Genomic DNA, 22,243 nt, shown 5'->3' with positions numbered 1-22,243 from the left:
GAGAAGAAGGTGATGCCCAGGTGAGGGGAGGCTGGGGAGAGCCGGCAGGAGAGGGCAGCTCAGGAGGCTCAGCCCTTCTCTGCCCTGTGGGCAGGGGCGCAGGTTGCTCTCCTGAGGCATCTGCCTGATGAGCAGCCTCAGACCTGCCAGCACAAAAAGGAGCCCGGCTCAGGAATGACAGCCTGCCCCGGGGAGCGGGGCTTGCGTGTGCCTGTGTGAGCACGTGCCTGCCTTTGTAGCTGTCTGGGGACCCATCTGCTCCATGGCGCTGACCTTGCGTAGCCCCCCGGGTTACAGCCTGCCTGCACAGGCAAGAACTAGCCTGGGTAGAAAGCCTGCTGCAGGACCCTTTGTCAGACCTGCAGCACAGCTGGGAGACAGTCTGATCCGTCCCCTGCAGCGGAGAGGGAGGCTGGACCTTATCAGGTAGCATGCATCAGCCCGGCTCTGCAGAGGGGCCCTGGGAGCTCCAGTTTCAGGCTGTGGATCTGGGCAGGCAGTGCTGGATCAAGGCTTCTGCAGGGGGACGTGGAAGAAACTCAATTCCTCCTCCTTTTTTTTTTTCCCCCCCTTTGTTAAATGACTGCTCGGATTCAGTCGATGCAGAGAGGAGGCCCCCCGAGGAGAGCCCGAGCAGTGAAGCACAAACAGCCTCCAGCCCCCTGCCCGAGTGCCTGCTTGCGCAGGACCTTGTGGCATGCCTGTGTGTGTGTGTGTGCGTGCAAAATAGGTTCTTGCACACTTGGCAGCCAGAACAGCGGTGTCCCCAGGAGTTTGTGCGTGAGTGTGCAAGAAGATGTGCCTGTGGGAGTCCCTGTTCCAGTCCTGCTCCCAGTGCAGCAGGCGGCCGTGCGTGCGTGCGTGCCGCATCGCTCTGTCTTTGCGGCAGGGTGGGCTCGAGCTTTTGTCCACAGTTGTACCCACGCACGGCAGAGGCTCCTTGTGCCCGGCCATTGTTCGTGCTGAAGCAATGTAGCTGTGGGTTGTCCTGAGGGCCTCCGCGCCCCGCTGCAGCCACCCGTGCCCTGCTGTGCACCGCGGGACGAGCTGGGCAAGCCGTGCTTCCCTTCGGGGGCCGTTTTTCAATGGCAGCGGCAGAGTGCCAGGTTTCTGTGGCCTTTCTCAGCAGAGGGTTTGTTCAGCACCGCAGAGCCCGGGCACTTAACGAGAAGGAGCGAGGAGCAGGGGGAGGGAGGGGGAGAGGAGACGTAGCGGCGAGCTGTTAACAGATTTGCTTTTTATGGAGTGCGGGAGTTCATTAGTGGACACAGTCCAGATGGCTGCAATAAGCTGGTGAAATGTGAGCCTCCTCCGGGAGCGGGAGCGCTGGTGAGGCTGCGAGAGGGAAGGGGGGTTGGTATTCCCGGGCATTCCCCAGACATACCCCTCATTCCTCACCCTCTCCTGCCTGCCTCCGCAGTGCCGGGGAAGAGCAGGTCACCGAGACCAGCCTTTGTCTCCGCTGTGGGGCTGGTGAAGGTGGGACTGGTCCTTGTCCTGTCCCGCACGTAGGGCACATGGCCCTTCAGGGGACGGCTTCCAGCCCTGCGGCTCACCTGGGCTCCTCGGGAGCTCCCTTTTGCTCCGTAGCAGGCACACGGGCAGTGGGTGCTGCCTGCCTCAGGGCTAGGCTGTGGGCTCTGCGGGACCCATCCAGAGTCACCTTTTTGATGGGGGAACCTCAGGGTGCCAAGAGGGCTCGCGAGGCAGCATTTAGGCAGTGCTCAACGCACTGACGTGTTGCCTCCCCCATGCAGGGAGACACCCCCAAGCACAGGGCAGAGAAAGCCAATGACCCCGACCTGGCTGCCTACCTCGAGAACCGACAGCACTACCAGATGATCCAGCGGGAGGACCAGGAGACAGCTGTGTAGTGCTCAGCGTGCCTTAGCCCAAGTCAGCTCGGGCAGGACGAGAAGAGGACGGCACCTGGCAGAGCTGTGAGTCTGGCCCAGCCCTCCCTAGGTGTCAGCCTAGGAGGAGGAGATGGAGACAGCAGAGCTCTGCTCCGGGCTGGGCTGGGACTGCGTTTGAGGACAGTGGGTATTTGGGACTTGAAGCCCGGCTCTTTGTGTGTCCCCCTTTGCCCCTCATCCACCACGTTCCCTGCTCTGGATGGGCTCCATCCCAAAGGCCCACCAGGGGTGGAGCCGCCCATCACCTTTGCACAGGGGAACGATGCCAGTGCCCCCGGCAGGTCCTTACCTGTGATCCACGTGGGATGTCATTGCTCGCCCCCCTCCCTGCCGGCAGTGCCCTCCATTAGCCACTTAACTCGGTTCACATCCCGTTCCTCCTCTCCTCCCCAGCAGCCGCGGGAGCTGCAGGCAGACAGCAGCATCGCCTGCGCAGGGGCTGTGAGCCTAAAACCTTGCCCCGAGGGAAGCTCCGTGACTTACGGCCTCTGAGTCCTCTTCCTTCCTGCTGCTTTGGGACTCTGTGGCAGGAGGAAAGTCCCTGGCGTGTTAGGGGACGTGCACCCACCCCTTCCTCAGGGCATCTGGGACTAGCGCAGCTGGAAGCCTGGCAGCCGCTGCCCTCCTGGTTGCCTTCAGTGCTGGGGTCCGTGCTGCTCTCAGGGATTCCCCCCGCGCCCCCAGCCTGTGGATGTGCGTCCTCTGAGCATGACTTCTGCCATCCCCACAAACTGGACACAGGGCTTTGCAGGGAAAACCTGGGAGGCTGCCCTGCCCAGACACAAGCTCCCTGGGCAGGCTGCCAGCCCACCTCCCAGGTTTTAGCAGAAAGAGGGGTTCGGATGCATAGGAAGCATCAGGGACCTCGGCCGTGAGTCACGCATGTGATGGGATGGCATTTTGGGTACCACCCGCCACGGGGCACAAGGCACTGTCTGCCCTGCAGAAGCTGTGAGCCCTGATGTAGCAGAGCAGTCCCTGCAGCAGCTTTTGCAGTAGCAGCAGCAGTCTCTGGGATGCAGAGGTGCCAGCAGGGGAGGAGAGCAGGCAGCCGAGTGCGTTGTGGACCTCGTTGGCATGTTCAGTCAGGTCCAGGTTGCTGCTGGCAGGTTGAGTACCAGGAGAGGAGGCTGGGGCAGCCCCACCGTGCACTCACACCCAGCTGTGGCTGCTGCACAGTGCCGGCTGACACCGTTTGCATCCCCCCCACGACACCAATACCAAAAAGAACGAACGTATCACGATACCACAGAGAACCACAATACTGTTCAGGCTTTAGGTTGGGGGGCAGAGTTACCCTTGAGTATGGGGGAAGCTGAGCCAGGGCAGTGCGTGAGGCTGATGTTGGGGTTCAGCAGCAGAATCAGCAGTTTAAATCCTTGTCCTGACTGTGATGCTCCAGCAGTGCCAGGAGTTCCCATCAGTGCTGCTCGCTAGCTGCAGACGGACAAGACTGTCATCTTCTCAAAGGTGCAAGCTGCTGCCTCCCAGCCAGGGCACCCAGCCTGGCCTGGGGGCGTTTACAGCCCCAGCTTCCCCCTTCCTCCCCAGTTTTGTATGTTCCTTTAGTTTTTGTACAGGTAGTTCAGAGACACACTGTCCCCCTCCCCGCCGGGCCCCTGCGCGCGAGCCGAGTTGCTGTGCAATTCCACGTCTGGCTGTTTTTTAGGCAGAGGCGGAGGGGGTGTTTGTAGCCCTGCCCGCAGAGGGCAGGGGATCTGTGCAATACCTGGTTCTGTGTTTCCCAGATGCTGTCGTAGGACTGTATTTTTGTAACTCTGTAAGGGTGCCGGCTCTAGCAGGCCCAGGGCCTGGCATGAGCCTGCGCTCCCATTGCTTTTCAACTTTGACTGTTTGGATGTTGTTGTTTCTTGCCATTGAAATAAAGAGTTGGATGTTTTAATTCCTCCCTCCTTTAATTGCTGCTGCAGTGGGCATGGCGTGGGGGACAGTTGGCTGGCCCTGAGCGAGGTCTGACCCCAGGTCTTCTGTCCCACGTCCCATCGCTATTCAGTGTCGCGTGGAACAGGGAGAAGACCCACCGCCATCCCAAGTGATGCAGAAGAGCTGAGAAGCGTGCCAGGAGCTGCCAGCTCCTGCTCCTGCCCTGCTCACGCTGTTCTGGGCCGGGAGGCAGCAGTCCCGCAGTCATGCCCGGCTTGCCCTTTGCAGCTGCTCGGCTCTTGATGGGTTACTACAGCAGCATCCCACCTCCAGCACCAAGTTCCTGCAGGGCCCTTCTTTGTGTCAAGCTGTCCCCCTGCTCCACAGGGGACGAGCCTGCCTTCCCGTCCATCCCCAGCCTCGCAGGGGGGCACAGGGCTTCTGCTTCTAGCGCTGGGCACTGGGGCAGCAGTGGCAAGGTTGGGGATCAGCCGCAGCAGGAGGACTGCTATCTGGTTACAAAAGGAGGGGATTAGGAAGGCTTCTGCCTCCAGCCCAGCCGCTGACGTGTCAGGATGCCTGTGGCCAACACCATCCCTCCTGCAGAGTTTCCTTCGCAGAGGGGAGGTAATCGATCCCGCCAGGCCCAGCGAGGGAGCTGGAGACAGGCGCGGGCTGCGGGCCCATACCTTAAAGTCAGCTTCCCGAGGGCAGCCTGGCCGCCTGCCTGGCACCACCGCGGGCCCCTCTCCGTCCCCCGCCACATCGTCCCTGCCCCCCGAGCCCCGCTCATTCTGGCTGCAGCCCGGGAGCTGCCCGAGCTGGCAGAGGGACCCGCGGGGTGCCAGGCCCTGCCCGGGGCCCAGCCGCACGCGGTCCCGGGCCTGCTGGCGCTGGGCCCGCGTCTCCGCAGCGAGGGCTGCCAGTAACCATGGCAATGAGTTTTCCAGCTGCCCCGGTGTCAGGTTTATGGTGGGGGAGAGGAGCGTTCCCTGTGTGGGCAGCATGGGGCATGTGTGAGCACCCATGGGGACCCTGCCAGCCCCGGGGTGAGGGCGCTCGGCGCGTTAATCGCCACCTGTGCCTGCGGTGTTCTCACCTCACCCACGTCCCAGCGAGGAGCTTTCCCCCGACACGTAGCCGTGTCCCCATGCTGGCACTGCTGCAGCGTGTGGTAACGGTGCCCCAAGGAGCAGGCTTTTTGTGCTGAGGGTGTAAAACGTGCCGCCAGCACGCCGCGAATTGCCTTGTGACGTTGTTAGGGGTAAAAAGCCCTAGCGAAGCGGTGGCGGGGAAATGCACCTGGGTTTGTCACGCTCGCTCTCTTCCCTCCTTCCCTTGGTATGAGGCCCCTTTCTGCAAACACAGCCTTCTGCTTCTGATTTGAGCTGCAGGAGCCGTTTCCCCTGCATCCCTCAGAAAGAGCCCGGCAGGGACCGAGCGCGGCCCCGTCTTAAAACAGGGAGGGCTTTGCCCAGAGCTGCACCCTACCTTGGGCAGCACCGTGCTGGGGTCTCCGAAGGGTTCTCTGGCTCCTGTCCAGGGCAGGCTGAAGGAAACGAGCGGTGCTCACCCAGCTGCCAGCTCTTTCCCAGCTTGAAGTGGTTCTGGTTTGCTCATCGCAGCCCCGTAACCCAGCCCGGTGTGTGTGCCCCACGGCTCCCGCAGCAGCCCCGGGGGCTCTGCCAGCCCTCCTGCCCCTGCAGCCCACAGCAGCCATCTCGCAGGGCATGAGTTTTATCTGTCACTCTTGGAAAGCGAGAGAAAAAGCTCATAGAAACCAGTGCCCTGCTCTCAGCAGCCTTCCTGCTGGCTCAAGGGGTGGAAAATGGCCTGGCTCCCCACCACAGCCCTGTTCTCCAGGCGTGATGGGTAACTCTAGGAGAGCCATGGCTCTCCCATGGGGACAGAGATGGTGGCAGGTCCGTCCATTGGTGACAGAAGTCACCGGGACAGGGAAGGAGGCACGGATGGGGCTGGTGAGGACACAGGGCTGTCCCTTTGCTCCATCGAGCCCCGGGGAGGCATCACCAAAGGGGTCTCGGAGCCCCAGGGCAAGCAGCACCGTATCACAACCCCTCCGGCCACCCTGCAGCGCCCGGCCAGGGGGACAGGGGGGACGCTCCGGGCCGAGCCTCGACCCCCGCCCCATTTCGGGGCTCGGAGCCGCCCCCTCGGTGCTGAGCATCCCCCCACAGCCCCCCCCCGCCCCGGGGGCCGCCCCTCGGCGGGCCGCCCCCTTTTGTGCCTGGCCGTGCCCGGGGGTTAGAGGCGGGGGGGGGGGGGGGGGGGGGGCGGGGGGCGGAAGACAGGGGAGGAGCCTGCCAAAGTTTGGGGCCGAGCCCACCTTTCTCTGCCGGCCGAGCCCGACGTCAGGGGCCGCTGTGCAGCGCTGCGCGGCGGCTCCGCACGCGGCCGCCACACAAAGGCAGCGGCGCCGCTCCGCGCCCCTCCGCGCCCCAGGTGAGTGCGGCCCCGAGGGGTGCCCGGCGGCACGGGGATGGGCGCCTCCGGGCCGGCCCCGGCCCCCCCCCACCCCCCCCTCAATCTCATCCCCATCCCCCGGGGTGCGGGGGAAGGGGGGTTGTGGGGTGAGGGAGCAGCTGGGGGGGCTCAGAGGAAGCGGGGAGGTGTGGGGGTGCTGGCTCTTAGCCCCCACGCTCACACACTTGGGGAGGGGACAGGGCTGCCTGAGGGTGGGGAAGGGGCGTGGGGGGCGCTGGGTGCTCCCTTCTGTAGGAGGGGGGTCGGTGGGATGGGGGCAGAAAGCCCCCGTGTCCCCGAAGCGGCCGGTCCTGGGGCTGTGGGGACAGAGGGGTCCTTTCCCTGTGACCACCCGCCCGCTGCCCAGCCGAGGAGGAGCTGGGCCCCAGTACTGGGGCGCCTCTTCCAGCATCGCCTGGGGACTTTCGGCTCTGGTTCAGGGTCAGGACACCCGGAGCAGGGAGGGGAAGTGGGGACAGCCCTTGGGTGACCAGCGGGCAGGGGAAAGGAGGGGAAAGTGGTTGGAAAGCTGCCCTGCCTTTCCTCCATGAACGCTTGAGGATGAGGGTCCCTGGGGACCCTGCATGGGGTCCCCACGCCTTGGGGGCCCAGGGGTGCCCATGGCTGAGGAAGGGGCTGGGCAGTGCCAGCGGGCGCAGACACCAAGGGAAACACTCCGTGGCGGCAGGAGGAAGAAGTTATAGAGCACCAAACACCAAGCGTCGGGCGACGCCACGCATCGTGCGGGTGCCAGCGCTGCCCCAGGAGACCCTGCAGCAAGCGGGGCTGGAGCAGCTCAGCCCCAGCCCTGCCCTCCGAAATCAGGCGTGTGGGCTGAGCCCTTGTTCCCTCCGAAGGCAGCAGGGCTGTGCTGTGCTGAGCAGGACGGTTCCCAGCCTTCATCCAGCCGGGCTGTGTAATCCCCCCTGACAGCTCCATTCACAGCGAAGCCAGCGGCGGGCACACGGAGGCGAGGGCACTGGAGCCTGGCTAACACGGGCGCTGCTCTCCGGCAGGCATCGCGCTTCCCTCAGCCCATGGTGCTGCTGCCAGGAAGGGCTCGCCCTTCAGCTGTGCACGCACACACGCACACACACACACACACACGTATGCACACGCCTGGTGCACGGGCGATGTGACGGTTGTAGAGCCAGCAGTGGGCGCAGCTCTCCTGCTAAATCGCTCTGGCGAGCTCCCACACTGCCTGCACTTGTGTGCGAGATCTGCTGGCTCAGCTCCCCGGCCCCTCCATGGCAGGGGGATGCTTTTGCTGGGATTGTTTCTCCCATCCCTGGATTCCTTGGGAGCTGGGGCGAGGCACCATGGCAGCCACAGGCCCCGGCCCCGGCGTTCCTTGGTGCTGGGTGCTGGATGAGAGCCGCTGAGCACTACGGGCCCGTGTGGCACAGGGTCCCCACCATCCCCCCCCTCCCTCCTTCCCCAGGCAGGATGCAGCCCCGGGGCCTCCTCCTCCTCCTGGCGCTGCTGCTGCTGGCTGTCACCACCGAGGCTGGCAAAGCCAAGAAAGGTGAGGGGGAGCCTGGGGAGGCGTGGGGGTGTCTGGGGCGCGCTCCCACCGCTCCCACCCGCTCCCTCCCTTGCAGACAAGGCGAAGAAGGACGGCTCCGAGTGCCAGGACTGGCGCTGGGGGCCCTGTGTCCCCAACAGCAAGGACTGCGGCTTGGGCTACCGCGAGGGGACCTGCGGGGACGAGAGCAAGAAGCTCAAGTGCAAGATCCCCTGCAACTGGAAGAAGAAGTTCGGAGGTGCGGGGGCTGGCAGAGGGGTGGCTGGGGGCTGCGCCGGGTGCTGCATGTCCGTAACGCCTCTTGCCTCTTGCAGCTGACTGCAAGTACAAGTTTGAGAGCTGGGGAGGGTGCAGCGCACAGACGGGCGTGAAAACTCGCTCGGGCATCCTGAAGAAAGCCCTGTACAATGCCCAGTGTGAGGAGATCGTCTACGTGAGCAAGCCCTGTGCATCCAAGATGAAGTCGAAGTCCAAAGGTGAGTTCCCCGGCCTCCCACCTGCCCCTGGGCAGCGGCTCTTGGGGCCGGGGAGGCTGGTTTGGGGCAGCGAGGGTGTGCCGGCGGCCGCGCTAACGCCTGTCTCCCATGGTCATCGGCTGCAGCAAAGAAGGGCAAGGGGAAGGACTAGAGCAGGACGCCGGTGTCCTCGTTGGCCCCTGGACACGTGCACCTCTCCCCGCTGCAGCGAGCCATGCTCCAGCCTTCCTCGTCCTCCTCGTCCTCGTCCTCGTCCTCGTCCTCCTCCTCCTCCTCCTCCTTCCTCTCCCCACCACCTCCCCTTTCACAGAGATGCCTTGTTTAATCACTACTCTTGTCGAGAGCAGGTGCACCCACCTCGGGAAGGTGCCACCAGCCTGGCGGCCACCACGTCCCCTCTGCCCGTCACCTCGGCTTGCACCGTGCCAGCATCAGCACTGGCGCCTGGTGGGCACTCTCATGTCTTTTGGAAAATGGGGTTTGGTTTCTTTTCCAATAAAAAATCTTTTTAAAAAAATAAATGAATTAGAATCACCTGTCGTCCCCGTGCGGTGCTACAGGGATGGGGACCCCAGGAGAAGGGAAACCAGCCCTGCAGCCGCCACATCCATCCTCCACTCGGGGCGATGCTGCAAACACCTGCAGAGGGGCCAGCACCAGCATAGGGCACCCCCCCCAGGACCAGAGAGCAGAGAAGTCACAGTGTGGCTGGGGACAGCGGCCTGGGTGCCACACACATGTGCCCTGTGCCAGCACCCCATCTCAGCAACTCTGGGCTGCCTGCCACCCCTCTCCCCTGCTCGCACCCATGCTATTTCTGTGACAAAAGCAAAAGTGGCCACAGGGACGTTCCCAGGGACCATCATCTGCTCACACCATCCCCGCCAGGGCCCACGGGGTGCTGGGGACAGCAACCAAGTGACGCTGCATGGACTCCTCAACTGATGGCCTTTCGTTTCTGGTCCGAGGTCTTTATTTGCTGGGGGGGGGGGGGGCAGCTGTAGTTGGCACACTTCTCAAAACACCCCAAACCAACCCGCTGGGCATTGTAGTGACACTATGTCAGTTATCCTAAAGGCGGTGGCAGTGAGGGGGGGTCCCCACCCAGCCGGGGCAGCCCATCTCCAGGTCGCACGGCATCGCCCTGGGGACAGGACAGACGCACGGACACGGCTGTGCCCCACATTTCGGGAGCGCCCCGGCCTTGGGAGAAGCGGGGCATTGGCACAACGGGGTTTGGGCTGGGACAGGGCTGGCGGGACCCCACATGCTGAGGACTCCGCGACAGCACCAGCCGTGGGGTTACATCCATTTACAAAGCTCAGCGGCCACCTCCTCCATCCTCCCTGGGGTGCACGCAGGCCACCACCGGTGGGACAGGTGCCCCATGCCTTCCCCACAGGTCCCTAGGTCAGGATGTGAGATCGGGGGGGAGGAGGGGAGCTCGGCACAGCTGCTAGGGCACAACCTTGACCTCCTCAGGAGGGGGCCTGGATGGGCCAGAAGGACTTTTTGTCAGCACACTCAAGCCAGCCTGGTCCAAAGTGGCTGGCAAGTTTGACCCCCCTGGTTTTTTTCATCTTGGGCAATAAATGGTCTACAAGCCTATTGAAAGCATCTGGCATTAGGCTGCCTGCGTGCAAACAAGCTCTGAGGCCTGGGAGATGGTCAGAAGAGGCACCCAGTCTGATGAGAAGCACTGATGCTGTTTGGCCAACATCTCAAGGGCTGGGAGGGCTCCTGGTAACCACATCTCCTGGCCTCATCTCACCTCCAGCTCTCTCTCTGGCTCCCCCAGCGAGTCCCTGGGCCCAGGGTTACTGGAGGAGCTGCAGCCCAGCGGTGCCGTGGGCCTTCGTCAGTGTTGAAGGGCATCACCTGCAAGCACTTCACAGTCTGCACTTCCGTGAGTGGGGAGCAGAGGACCCCCCCTCCCCCACCTCTGTCTCTCCTCGGGGCAAAGGAGACAAAGGGGAGGACTGCCGTAACTTGGCTTAAGTTGTCCCTGAGTGCCAGCTTATCTGGCCGTGCCAATGTTCCTGTACTGGCACATGAGGAGATGCTTAAAGGTTTTCTTGAAGGTGGCATTGCAGAGGGCGTAGCAGGCCGGGTTGATGGTGCTGTTGACGTAGCAGAGCCAGTAGCCGATGGACCACACTGTTTCGGGAACACAGGTCTCGCAGAAGGTGTTAATGAGGACCATGACGTTGTATGGAGTCCACGTGAGTATGAAGGCCAGCAGGATGGCAAATATGGTCCGGGTGACCTTCTTCTCCCGGGCTGCCATCTGGCGCTTCTTCCGCACCTGGCTCCTGGCGATGCTTGCAAACTTCCTGGCGACGTTGGCTGGGCGGCTGTTGGACAGAGAGTTGTGGTCAGAGGCTCCCGCCTTAGCCGGGACAATCTCGATGGCGGTGACGCACTCGGTCCCCGTCTGCTTGGTGACAATCTTGATCTTGGACCACTTGGAAGTTGGGTTCACCCGGGGATGGGCAGGGCTCTGTCCTTGCCCCGCCGGCAAGATTTCCGCTGTGGTCTTGTCTTTTGTGGTCTGGGTCATGCTGACCGTGCTGGACTCGTTGGAGGTCTCCTTCTCCTCCTGATGGCCAGTGGCCTCTGTCTGTGCTGAGGGCTGGTCGTCCACCTTCCCATTCCTCATCTCCTCCTTCACCTCCACTGCCCTCTTGGGGGAGTTGTTGTTGTTCTGTTTGATCAGGGGGGCCTTGAAAAAGCTGAGGGACTTGCCTTTCCTTTCTTTCCTGCTTTCAGGCTTGTGCCTCCTCACCCTGCTCCTGCTGGCCAGGGAGATGTGGATGTACAGCACCGTCATGATGACCACGGGCAGGTAGAAAGCAGCGATGGCTGTGCCGAAGGTCACTGCTGGGTTGGAGAGGAACTGGATGTAGCATTCCCCCTCGGGGACTGTCCTCTTGCCCACAATGAACTGCCAGAACAAGATGGCAGGGGCCCAGAGAATGAAGGACAATATCCACGCAGCCGCAATCATTAGCCCTGCCATCTTGGTGGTCCTCCTGGCCGGGTACGTCAGGGGCTTGGTGACACAGAAGTACCGGTCAAAGCTGATGATGAGTAAGTTCATGACTGAGGCGTTGCTCACCACGTAGTCCAGGGCCAGCCACAGGTCGCACACCACGGCCCCCAGCGGCCAGTAGCCTTTGATGATGTAGACCGTGTAGAGGTTCATGGAGAAGACCCCGATGATGAGGTCCGCGCAGGCCAGGCTGAAGAGGAAGTAGTTGTTGACGGTCTGGAGCTGGCGGTTCACCTTGATGGACAGCATCACCAGGATGTTGCCCACCACGGTGACAAGGCTGAGCGAGCCGGTGACCGTGGCGATGAAAACCAGCTCCACCGTCTTGTAGTTGGTGGGAGGCTGGATGGCCACCTCAGAGCGGTTGCTGAGGGTGACGTTGTCGTAGGTCAGGTTGGCCATCTTCGCCTGCCAGGGCTGCGCAGAGAGGTTGTGCATGGGGTCTGCAAGGGGAGCGGGGACAGAAAGGGAGAACGTCATCACACCTGCGGGTCCGTGCGTCCGTCCAGCCGTGGCTGTGAGCCCCCAGGGAGGGCTGCCTGCCGGCAGGACACCCCACAAAGCCACGCCACGGCCCGCGGTGCTCACCTGTGTCTCTGGCAGCAAGCAGCTCCTTCTGGAAGAGGAAATCTGAGACAGGAAAAACAGCAAGTTACACTATGGCTTCAGCCTCAAGACATCCATACAAGTCCTGCAGCACACTGACCTGGCCTGCCTTCTCCAAAGGCTGTGGCTGGTCTTGGAGCAGCCGGGGAAAGGGCTGCCCTCCGGGGGTAATTTGTCTTGGCTGGGTTCACAGCCCAGCCCTGGTGGGTGTGGGAGATGATGGGCAGAAAGACTGCCTCCATCCAAACCACAGTGCCTGTGGGTAACCCTCCAGGGTGATGGCTAAGAGGACCGTGGACCCTAAAAAAAATCAGTGGACCAAAATTGGTATGAAGGGGGAATTTCCTGGAGGGGGAAGGAGAAGCAAAGGGGCTGGGCAGAGCTTCCTATCCAACCTGCCTCTCCCACACCACCCAGCCCCAAAACTTGCTTTAAGAAAACCTTCCAGAGCTGAGAGAAAGGAAAGGAGGAATGTGTATGCTTGTTTTCCTAATGAAGCCTCGCTTATTGTTTCACAATGTTTCCAGGGCAAATATTCTTCTTTGCCTTCTGTATTGCTCAGAAAATGGCGATACTTTCTATGATGATTTTTGCTGTGCACCCCAGAAAGCCCCAGCCCTGGGGATGATGAGGTCCAGGGCCAAGAGGAGGTGGCCACCACGGGCCCAACAGAGGCCAGCAGCAGCCCAAGCCTTGCGTGTGCCTGACAGAGTGCTGCCCCTTGCAGCCAGCTGTGGCAGCAGCACTGGCTCCCAGCACCCCGGGTGTCCCGAAGCTGATTTTGCCAATAACACACAGTTATCCTCGCTGGCTGCTCGTGAAGACCAAGGGCCGTCAAAATAGAGCAGCACTGGCTTTGCCCCACTGTGCACTTGTCCCAGGTGTGCAAATGGATCCAAAATATGTAAGTAAGACAAGTGCAGCTCATCCCACTGCACAACACTGGCTGCACAACTCACAGGACATTAGGGAGAGGGCTGGAGAGGCCCAGCTGAAATGTCCTTGGATGCCACCCAGAGGTCAGGTTGAAAATTTATGTGCTGAAAAAAGAGGAAACCGGATCCTCAGGATGAAAGACTTCAATCGGTGTTTTGAAAATGATTATCGACTGTTTTCTGCCATGCCCCGGTCTATTGGGCAGCTTTTCTTTCCCCGCCTGCTGCTCCCTCCACCCCACCACCTCCCCACAACCAAGCCGTGCATCGTGCCTGCAGCGGAGCTGCAGTGGTCTGAGGACACTGAGGACAGAGGTCGTGCTTCGTGTTTGCCATCCCCTCAGGGTCATCTTGCCTTGCTTTGCCTGGTGGCACCAGGCCCCCTCCTTCACCAGCAGCAGCTCCAGCCCTCCCAGGCGGGTTTCCCTCCCCGAGGAGCAGCCCCACTGCTGGCCCCATGGGGTGGGGGCACCCTCGGATAGGATGGAGGGAGCGTGATAGAAAAGGATGCTTTCAGGCTGTCCTCTTCCATGCCCAGCTCTCTCCTCCTGCACCTCCAGCAGCGTGTTCCTCCCTCTCCACAGTCCTCCTGGTCCCCATCCCCTCCACACACTGTGGCCGGGGAGGAGACGCAGCCCTGGCAAAGCCCAGGGGACATCCCGTGGGGTTTCCTGGGGCTGATGCCCACATAGCCCCAGATACCGACCGTATTTTGTCCCTGCCCACGCTGTCCCTTGGCCGCAACGCTCAGCAGATGTGCCCCCAGGCCCGCTTCCACCATCTGCAGCACCCTCAGCCGCCTGCTCCCTCCCTGGGGCTGCCTGCAGTGAATTTTGCAGCTTTCTTCTCTCCATCTCAGCCACTGGATGCCCCCGGCTCCTCCCCAATGACACCTTCTGGGCTAAGGGTTCCTGTGGCCTCCCCCTCTGCAGGTGGAGCCATTAGCAAGCGTGTCCTCGAGGCAGGGAAGAGCATTCCTTCCCCACACAGCACAGCACGGCTGAAGGGATGAGCTGCAGTCGAGCTCGGATCCAAGGCTGCAGGTGGGGTTGGGGCAACCTGCTTGGGGCAGCCAGGTTTGGCGTGCCATTAACACTGATGCCATTAACCTAAAAGTTAACAACCCAAAGGACCCAGAGGTTAAAAATGCAACAGGTTCAGGCCTGTCATGTCCAACTGGGGATGTGATGTGGGTCTCAGCCCTCAGCAAAAGGGAGAAGGAAGAGGTGAGGGGTAGGGGATGTTCAATGGCTACCTCTGCTCATGGCTGGTGTGCCTGAGATGCAAGGGGTGACAGTTTGTGGTGCTAATTGCGTTATCTAATAGCTTCTAACGAGTTTCTGAGTCACGGCAGCAGCTTACATCCAGCAAGGGGTTGTTCTGGTTGGCAGATTCACACCTCTGAAATGCGTGGAAGTCCTGGGGACCTGCCACAGGCACCCCAGGGATGCAGCGAGACGTGAGGGGAGCGGGTAAAGGAGGTGTCCTGCTGCTGGGGGGGTGCCTTGGTGGGCCCCGCCTGGCTGCTCCATGCCTGGGGGGCGATGGAGGTGATGAAACAAGTGGGAAAGCAGCCAGAAGCAGAGGGGCCGGCGGGATGTGCTCCTCTGGGACTGCCAGGCTCCTTTCGCCCCTGCCACCACGGGCACGGTGAGGCTGGAGGGCACCGAAGTCCCCAGAAATGTCAGGCTGGCAGCAAGCGTGCCTGCCAGAGGACACGCACGGAGGTCGGGATGCTCTTGTCTCTCTGCGGAGCCCAGGACAGAGCTGAGCTTCTGCCGCCTGCTGCATTAATGCTGCCCGCCTCAGAGAGATGCTCACGCTCTTCTGTAGCCCTGGGCTGAAGCTTCAGCAGGACCCAGCTGCTCAGAGGCCGCACGGCAGAAATAACCCCGGATAACACAGCAGGAAAAGGGCAGGGGAGAGGGGATGGTGGGAGAGGGCAGGAGGGTGGCTGCAACAAGGGACTGCCCGGATCAGAGGCTTGCAGGAGAGACAGGGACCAGGGGGAGAGGGAGCAGCGAGGACAGCCTGGGACCGAAAACAAGGCAACTGCGGGGGAGCAGGGATCCCAGCTGCCCCATGCAGACCCCGTAAGGCACTCATCCTGTCCTGTCCCAGCGGTCGGATGATCCTGCTGCCCCGCCGAGGAGGTGCTGGGAGGGTTTGGGATCCAGGCGCCGAGCTGCCGCTCGAGATTTGCCCTGTGACCCAGCCACGGGACATTGTGTTTGCACAAAATGATGTTTTCGGCCCTTGGTGTTGCACAACCAAAACTTTTGAGTTTCCCACAGGCCAATCAGCCCCGCTCTGCTGGACCCAAACCAACTCGCCATTAACCCTTAATGCTGCGGGTGGCAGCCGGCTCCCGCCCTGCCCATCACAAAGCACCTCAGCAATTTCTGTGCCTGTCCCCGGGCCCAGCACCCCTCTCCTCACGGTGCCCGAAGCTTGGTGCCACCCAGTGCCACCATGGCCTGGCTTGGGCAGGGCAAACGCCTGCTGCTGCGGTGCCTTGCGAGCTGCAAGGAGCTGTAAAACACATTAAGGCCCCTGTGGCAATCGATGGGCCGCTTCTCTAGCTGGGTCCCCTGCATCTGGCTGCTGCACCACTGGCAGGGGCCGCAGCAGAGCCCGCTCGGCGTGGCATCGGGGCAGCCTGCCACGCTGTGCAGCGCCCTGCCTTTAAAGGCCAAGCTTCTCCGCTGCCGCTCCTCCCCTCCAGCTGACCCGGGACGGAGCTCCTCTGCCAGGCTCTCGAAGACGAGCAAACAGCCGCCGCGGCTCCCCGCATCCCTCCCGGCCCCTCTGAGTCACGGGAGCAGCGTGGGGCCGCCGCGGCTCCGCTCGGGCTTTGGTGTGCCTCCAAACTGTGCCGGCTTGAAGAGGCCTGAGCGTGGCCCAGGGCTGAGCATCCCCACTGCTGGTCCTGGCACAACTGTGGTGCTAACCCAGGCTGAGGAGCGGGGATGAAGAGTGGAGGGAAGTGGATGGGAACAACTCAATTCGAACTTCCATTGCCTTGCTGCCCCAGCGCCCACCTTGCGACTTCCTGAGCTGGTGTTAGAGCCAGCTTGGGGAGGATGCTGAAATGCAAAGCAAATCTCCCTCGCATCACTGGAGAATGAGAGGGGCATATCCCCGTGCCAAACCCAGCAGCGACCGGCCAAGGACAGAGCCTGCTTCTCCCATAAATGCCCCGCTGAGTGCCAAGGGGCAGGGGGCAGCTTGTGCACGTGAAAGGCTTGCTGTGTATGCACGCACGTGGCATGTAGAGCTGCGTTTGTGCAGCGAGCAGCAGCCCCTTGCAAACACAGCCTCCATTTCCCTCTCCTCTTGCTGCTGCTCTCCCCGCTGCCTTCTCAGCCCTGCGCCGCCGGCTGCGCCCACCGGCCCCGCTCCACCGCTGCAGGTGCTGCTGGCCGCATCCCAGCACATCGGGGGAAGAGGGGCTCCAAAGCCAAGGTGTGCTGGGCACCTCTCTCACTACGTTCATCCCTGCTTCTGGCTGTGTTTTGCTGGGGAGATGTCTGTCATTTCCGTTAAAAGAAAACAACAACAACAGCAACAAACACGACCATGACAAAAGCCGGTATCAATAGGATCCTCTTGGGGATAGTTTAAAGAGAAAAACCATACTTCTTCTGCAAACTCAGAGTAATTGGATCGCAGCATTAATTAATCATTTCAGTTCATTTCTCTTCGATGAAAGAAAACAGACTGACCTGCGGTGACGGGCATGCCCCTCGTGTGGAGGAACAAACCTCTTTTGCTGGAAGCCTTCCTGCATCTCCAGCCCACCCTGCCCGCCAGCCTCCAGCCCGGCCAAGCGTGCACCAGGGACGTGTCCCTATTTCTTAGCCTGTCCGTGAGGGTGAAGCCAGCCGCCCAACTCCCCTGGGAGCATGTCCTGGGGTGCGTAAAGGCACCTAGCCCGGGCTATGAGCGCTCCGTGCACACGAGGCCAGGCATTAGGAAGCAGGCAGCGGTGCCCTGAAGTGGTGACAGCTCCACGCGTCCCGCTGCTACCTGTGATTTCAGCATGAGCATTGCCACCCGTGATGTTTCACCGGAGGCCTGGGCCCTGGCTCCCTGACATCTTGTGTGTTTCGCTAGTGCCAGGCTCAAGGAGCCGGGTGCCAGCCCCTGCTCACCCTGCCAGCAGCGCGGGGGAACCCGGCCGCTCTCCGAGGTCACCCCGGGTGCCCGGGGCGAAGCAGGGAGCCTCCATGTGCTGACACCCACAGCCCAGCTCCTTGGCCAGCAGGGCACGGAGGCACGATGGCTATTTCCCAGCTGGGGAAGTGCCCCTCCAGCCCCGGTGTCCGCAAGGACCGGACGGCAAACGTGGCCGCGGCACAGTTGGAGGGGCTTAAAGAGGGAGAGAGGAGAAGCCGGCGCTGCTTTGATTTGAAGGAGTGCCAAGAACCGTCCCCCTGGTTTGAAGCCAAAGCCATGATTTTGGGAAGGAGAAGGGTGGGGCTGCGCGACCCCCGCCCGTGGACCCCCGGCAGCCGGGATGTCACCGGGATAGGGACAGGGGGCAGCCACGGATGGGGAGGAAGGGGGCGAGAGCTGCCCCTCGCTGCTGCGGGACGGGACGCGGGGGACAGGACGGGACGGGACGGGACGGGACGGGACGGGACGGGGGGGACGGGACAGGGGGGACAGGACAGGGGGGACGGGACGGGACGGCCAGCGGGGCGTGCAGAGGGGCAGGGGGCTGCCTGGCCGGGGAAAGTTGGCAGAGAAACACCCCCCCCCCCCCCCCAGCTCCCCCCCGTGTGCGACATCCCCGGGGGTGCGCGCCTCGGGAGCACGCCCCCCTCCACCCCCCGCCACGTCCTCCCGGCGCCCCCCGGTCCGGGGGTGCCCCCGGCCCCCCGCCACTCACCGGGCAGCCCCCAGGGCGCGCCGCCGCCCGCCGCCGAGCGGTTGTCAGCGGCCATGCCGCAGCGCCGAGCACGCCGCCGCCCCGTCGGGGGCTCCGGTGCTCATGGCCCCGGCCGGCTCCTCCCGGCTCCCGGCTCCCGGCGGCGCCGTGCGGAGGGCGGGGAGGGGCGTGGGGAGGAGGAGGAGGAGGAGGGGGAGGACCCGGCTCTGCCGGCTCGGCCCGGTGCCCCCCCTCCCTACCCCCAAAATTGCCCCCCCCCCCCCAACCCAGCATCACCACCGCCACCACGTCGGAGGGAGGCTTGGAGGGGGGGGGGGAGACCACGGCGTCACGGTGCCGCGGCCAATCCCCGCGCCGCTGCCTCCCTCCCAAAATAAAAGAAATAATTTTTAAAAGCGGGTGCCCCCCCTTTTTTTAACCCCCACCCCACCCACCCCCTCCGCCGCCTCCCCGGCAGCACCGCGGACAGCGCCCGAGGCTCGCCCCGGCCGGGCCGACGCCGCCCGGAGCCCCCCGGGGCCGGCGGAGCCCCGCCGGGTGCTCACGGCCAAATCCCCCCCAGCTCCTGCCCCGGCCCCTCTCACGGCTCCTGCACCCGGAGAGCGGCCTCTGACGGCAGTGCCCCCCTCCGGGGCCGGGAGACGTGCCCCTCCGCTGGGTTTTGGCCTCTCAAACCCAAATGCTGACCCCACCCCCCCCAAAAAAAAAGCTGTAAAGAAAACTGCTGCGCCCCGGGCGGACTCATCCGAGCGAGGAAATGTCTGCCTCAAAGACAATCTGATTGCACCGGGGTTGGGTGGTTTGATTGGGCTCTTGTTTGAAACTACAACTCCCCATGGGTAGACAAAAGAGTGTAATGAACAGCAAGAAGCCTTCTTCCAAAGCTGATCAGGCATGGAGATAAAAACGTGTAACCAAATTAAGTACAAAACTTTTCAACTTTTAGCTCTTCTCCCAGCGCTATTCTCTCTCACTAGGCAGAAGAAGTGGAGTCTCCGAAGGCCCAGGCTCGTATTCTGGTTAGAAATCGCGGTTGCTTCTCTCTCCTCAGAACACTCGCACATCCCTGCCTCATCCCTTTATTTCCATCCTCTGTTTTTGGATGGCTTCTCCTTTTTTTTTTCTTGGCCATGCCCCGAGCTTCGCTCTGCCTGACAGCCCATCAGCAATCCCCGCTCTCCCACTACCACTTGGCGAGCCTCCACCGGGCTCTGCCTCAAATCGTGCCCTCGGCCCAAGCCACCACATCTGCCTAGAGGCGGGCAAAATCCCCTCTCTCCCCCTGTACAGATGCTCTCAGACACACTCACATGTTCTTGCTTCCCATCCTTCCACTGAGGCCCTCCCTAGCCCCTCACGGATCCTCTCATGCTCCTGGCTGCCTCCCGCAGCGCAGTGCGAGCCCAGCCCCTGCCCTCCAGCAGCCACGCTCCTGTGAACCCGGCAGACCCATCCTGACATCTTTAATATTCATAAAAGTCAACCCCAGTCTAAAGAAAATGTGGCTGATGATGAAAGTATTTACATTGCAAATCGCTTTTAATAACCCTCCAGTAGTCAGCTTGCTGATAAATGCTAATCTGTCTATCAGCCCCCCCCCCCCAAAATATAATAATAATAAAATAAAAATATAAAAGAACCCAAAATGGAGAGGCAGAGAGCTGGGAAGCAGACAGTGACAGTGAGGGGGCCTCAGCCCCAGGTATCCCTGACCAACTGTGAACTTCTGCTCCTTCTGCAGGTGCAGGATCAGACACAATAGCTCCATGTTACACAACATCTCACCCGATTTTAGCCCTCTAAAACATTGAACACTGGGCATAGCCAATTGCTTGAGCCCATCCAAACCACTTTTGGGGCGGCCCAGAGATCACACACACCTTGGGAGAGTTAAACCCAGCAGCCTGCCTCCCATCCCGGTGCGCTGCCATCTCTCCAGTCAATAATCATCTGCTTTTTGTGTTTTAAAAGATCGCTGCTGCTATTTTAAGGTTGCACTCAATTTTGTCACATTCGCCATATAAGCACGACTTGGAATATTTCAATATAATTGTTGTGTTGCAGTCCCCATTCTTGCAACTCTTATTTGCTTTCTGGGTAATGGAAGGGGTAAAGTGCTTCTGAATCACTTCTTTTATACCTATTATAAAAAAAAGGGGGGGGAGAGGAGTGGAAATGAGGGCTCGAGCTGTTTCCCCTTGTATCATATCACCATGCTGACGGTCCCCAGGCTGTGGCAATGCCCTGCGCAGAGGCTGGGAGCCCAGGCAGGTCCTGAGCCACAGCTCAGGTTTGGGCAGCGTGACAGAGCCTAGCTTATGCCACGCACACAGCCTAATAAAAGTGTGCTTTTACACGCCCACGGCTTTAAATGTCCCTATTAAAAAGCCGTGTTCCCCTCAATTCGGAGCAATCGCCAGCGCTGCTGGGGTGCAGAGTGCTCCGTGTGCGCCTCACCCCAGGCAGCCCAGCTCAGCCCCCGCATTTGGGCAGGATTTGTGCTGTTTGCCTGGCACCGAGCCCCATTAATATTAATGCCATCCACGGTCCTGCTTGCAGGGAACGAAACCAAGGGGAGAGCGGCAAGCACGCAAAAAACAGAGCAAGGAAAAAACATCTGGCGATGGCTTGGCTGATGAGAAGGCCAGCACTACGGTTCTGTTAACGTGTGCCTCCAGGCAATGCTGCTTCATTGCCATCACGTTCAGTGTGGATTTACTGGAAGACAGTCCCCCAAAACCACATGGGTGATTTGCCCAACCTGTGCTGCTCCTGGGGGAAGTCCCCCGAGAGCATCCTCTTCTGCAGCCCGGCCCCTCCGCAGCTGGGGGCCATGCCACTGCTCCCTCATCCCCGTCTCAGGGCTGTGAACGTGCCCACAAGGATGCATGCAGGATTCACACCTCGGGGATGTGCTGACACACACAACTCCTCGCCCCTGCTCACCAGCAGCCACCCCCCCCTCCCATCTCCCCCCTTGCATCTCTCACTTTTATTTCTGGCCACATCCCCACACTCTCCCCCCATCCTGATTCTGCCATTCTTCCCCTACCCAAACGCTTCAAATCTTCCCCTAAACTTCCCAGCACCCAAGGACCAGCAGGTCTGGGGTCCCCCCGTGTTGCAGGGACCTGGCCGAAGGCTCGGGCAGGGCCAGAGGCTCCAGGCAGAGCCGGGGGCAGAGGAGACTCAAGGCTGCAGCAGGAGAGAGCTCTGTTCCCTGCCAGCCAGGCTAATAACCTTGTATTAAATTACGGGCCCAGGCTTGTGGTTTGTTTATTTTTATTTTTTTATAAGCTGTCTGTTTAGATTTATCAGCATAATTCCTGATAGTGCCTTGTCGGGGATCATTACGATAATCTCAGCGCGGTGTCTGCTGGGGAGCGGGGAGGCGAGCAGGGGGTGCTGGGGAGCAGGGACCGGGGGGCAGGAGCCACCCGCAGCTCTGGGGGGGCTGTGGGACCCCAATGAGGGGCAGGCACACAGGGCCCCAACCCCTACACGGGGACCCAGCCGCAGGGGTGGCAGCGCCAGGGCAGCTCCAGCCAGTCTGGTCTCCAGCCATCCTTCCTCATCCCTCCAAAGATTTTACTGGGAGGAAGAGAAATCTTGAGAGAGGGGGAGAGGGCATGCAGAGAAACCCAGAGGACGCGGTGAAGTTGGAAATTAGAAGGCTCTGCTTTGGCATCAATCCCTCACCTCCCCTTAATTCCCTGTAATTGCACCATTTATTTGAATAAGGCTCCTCGGAGCAGAGCGCAGAAGAGGAGGAGAAAGTCAGGAGGCCCCCGGCCCAGCCACGCATCCCCAGCCCCCCGCAGAGCTCCGTCTGTCCTTCCAGCTCAAGTGTGCAAATACACATGTGCAGCCTTCCTCCTCTTCCTCATCCTCCCTGCAGCAGCAGCCAGGCCAGCTCCTGCTCTGCCCCTGCCAGCAATTCTCCTGCACCAAGACCCTCGCCCGCAGCAGGGGATGGGGACACGTCTCCTCACCCTCCAGCAAGGCTGCAGCCCCCCAGGCTCATGAGAGCCCCCCCCAGCCCTGGGAGAAGGGGAAAAGCAAGTGGGAAAGAGCTGGAACCTGAAGTGCTTTGAGCGTCACCCCAGCAGGGGAGAGCAAAACCAACACCAGGAAAACTCCCTCCTGAAAGGGAAGGTAGGGCTGTGTAGGCAGAAACTGGATAATATGTTATCAGCCCCATTAAAAGGAACAAGGTAGAAAGGCCTTCCCTAGGGGAGAGCTAATTTATTCTCTGGTTTATTATACCTCCAACAAGAGCCTCAAATCTCTCCAGAGAGGGGAAAAAGCACACTGCTGCTGCAAAACCGCTTGCAGAGGGACCGCTCGCAGAGGGTCGGTGCTGCAGGGCAGATGAAGCAGCCCCGTGCTGGCACACAGCCCCCATGCCCGTGAGATGGGATGGGATTGGGCTGCTCCTCTGGCCTTTCCGGTACCAGAGGGGCAGATC

General features: G+C 61.4%; 3 protein-coding genes across 9 annotated transcripts in view; 2 read left to right on the top strand and 1 right to left on the bottom strand.

The window, feature by feature from the left end:
• DGKZ (diacylglycerol kinase zeta) overlaps window positions 1-3,819 on the top strand; it is a 42,957-nt gene extending 39,138 nt beyond the window's left edge. For all 5 annotated transcript variants that reach the window (XM_040557744.1, XM_040557742.1, XM_040557741.1 and 2 more), the window contains one exon: window positions 1,758-3,819. In XM_040557744.1, coding sequence (XP_040413678.1) covers window positions 1,758-1,874 — 117 coding nt within the window. In that variant the 3' untranslated portion in view covers window positions 1,875-3,819. The remainder of the gene's footprint in view (window positions 1-1,757) is intronic.
• Window positions 3,820-6,106: 2,287 nt separating this feature from the next.
• MDK (midkine) lies at window positions 6,107-8,796 on the top strand. 3 transcript variants are annotated; one of them, XR_005820112.1, is made up of 6 exons: window positions 6,107-6,263; window positions 7,729-7,812; window positions 7,889-8,050; window positions 8,127-8,288; window positions 8,414-8,517; window positions 8,548-8,796. XR_005820112.1 is itself a non-coding variant. In XM_040557747.1 (5 exons), the coding sequence occupies exons 2-5, from the start codon at window positions 7,734-7,736 to the stop codon at window positions 8,437-8,439; spliced, it is 429 nt and encodes a 142-aa protein (XP_040413681.1). In that variant the 5' UTR covers window positions 6,107-6,263; window positions 7,729-7,733; the 3' UTR covers window positions 8,440-8,796. The 3 variants fall into 3 exon arrangements, 2 of the variants coding, with proteins under 2 accessions (XP_040413681.1, XP_040413682.1); XM_040557747.1 differs by having other exon boundaries at window positions 8,414-8,796; XM_040557748.1 differs by having other exon boundaries at window positions 6,140-6,263; window positions 7,733-7,812; window positions 8,414-8,796.
• A 445-nt stretch (window positions 8,797-9,241) lies between these two features.
• Window positions 9,242-18,008, bottom strand: CHRM4 (cholinergic receptor muscarinic 4). The gene is made up of 3 exons (XM_040557746.1): window positions 17,776-18,008; window positions 11,929-11,970; window positions 9,242-11,783 (listed from the first exon to the last, which is right to left on the bottom strand). Exons 1-3 carry the CDS (start codon window positions 17,828-17,830, stop codon window positions 10,306-10,308), a joined length of 1,575 nt encoding a protein of 524 aa, XP_040413680.1. The 5' UTR covers window positions 17,831-18,008; the 3' UTR covers window positions 9,242-10,305.
• Between the last annotated feature and the right edge of the window lie 4,235 nt (window positions 18,009-22,243).

The sequence above is a fragment of the Cygnus olor genome, chromosome 5, assembly GCF_009769625.2.
Source record: "Cygnus olor isolate bCygOlo1 chromosome 5, bCygOlo1.pri.v2, whole genome shotgun sequence".
NCBI classification, from domain to species: Eukaryota; Metazoa; Chordata; class Aves; order Anseriformes; family Anatidae; genus Cygnus; species Cygnus olor.
The sequence above is the reverse complement of the archived record's forward strand: the minus strand, read 5'-3'. Positions and strand labels throughout refer to the sequence as shown.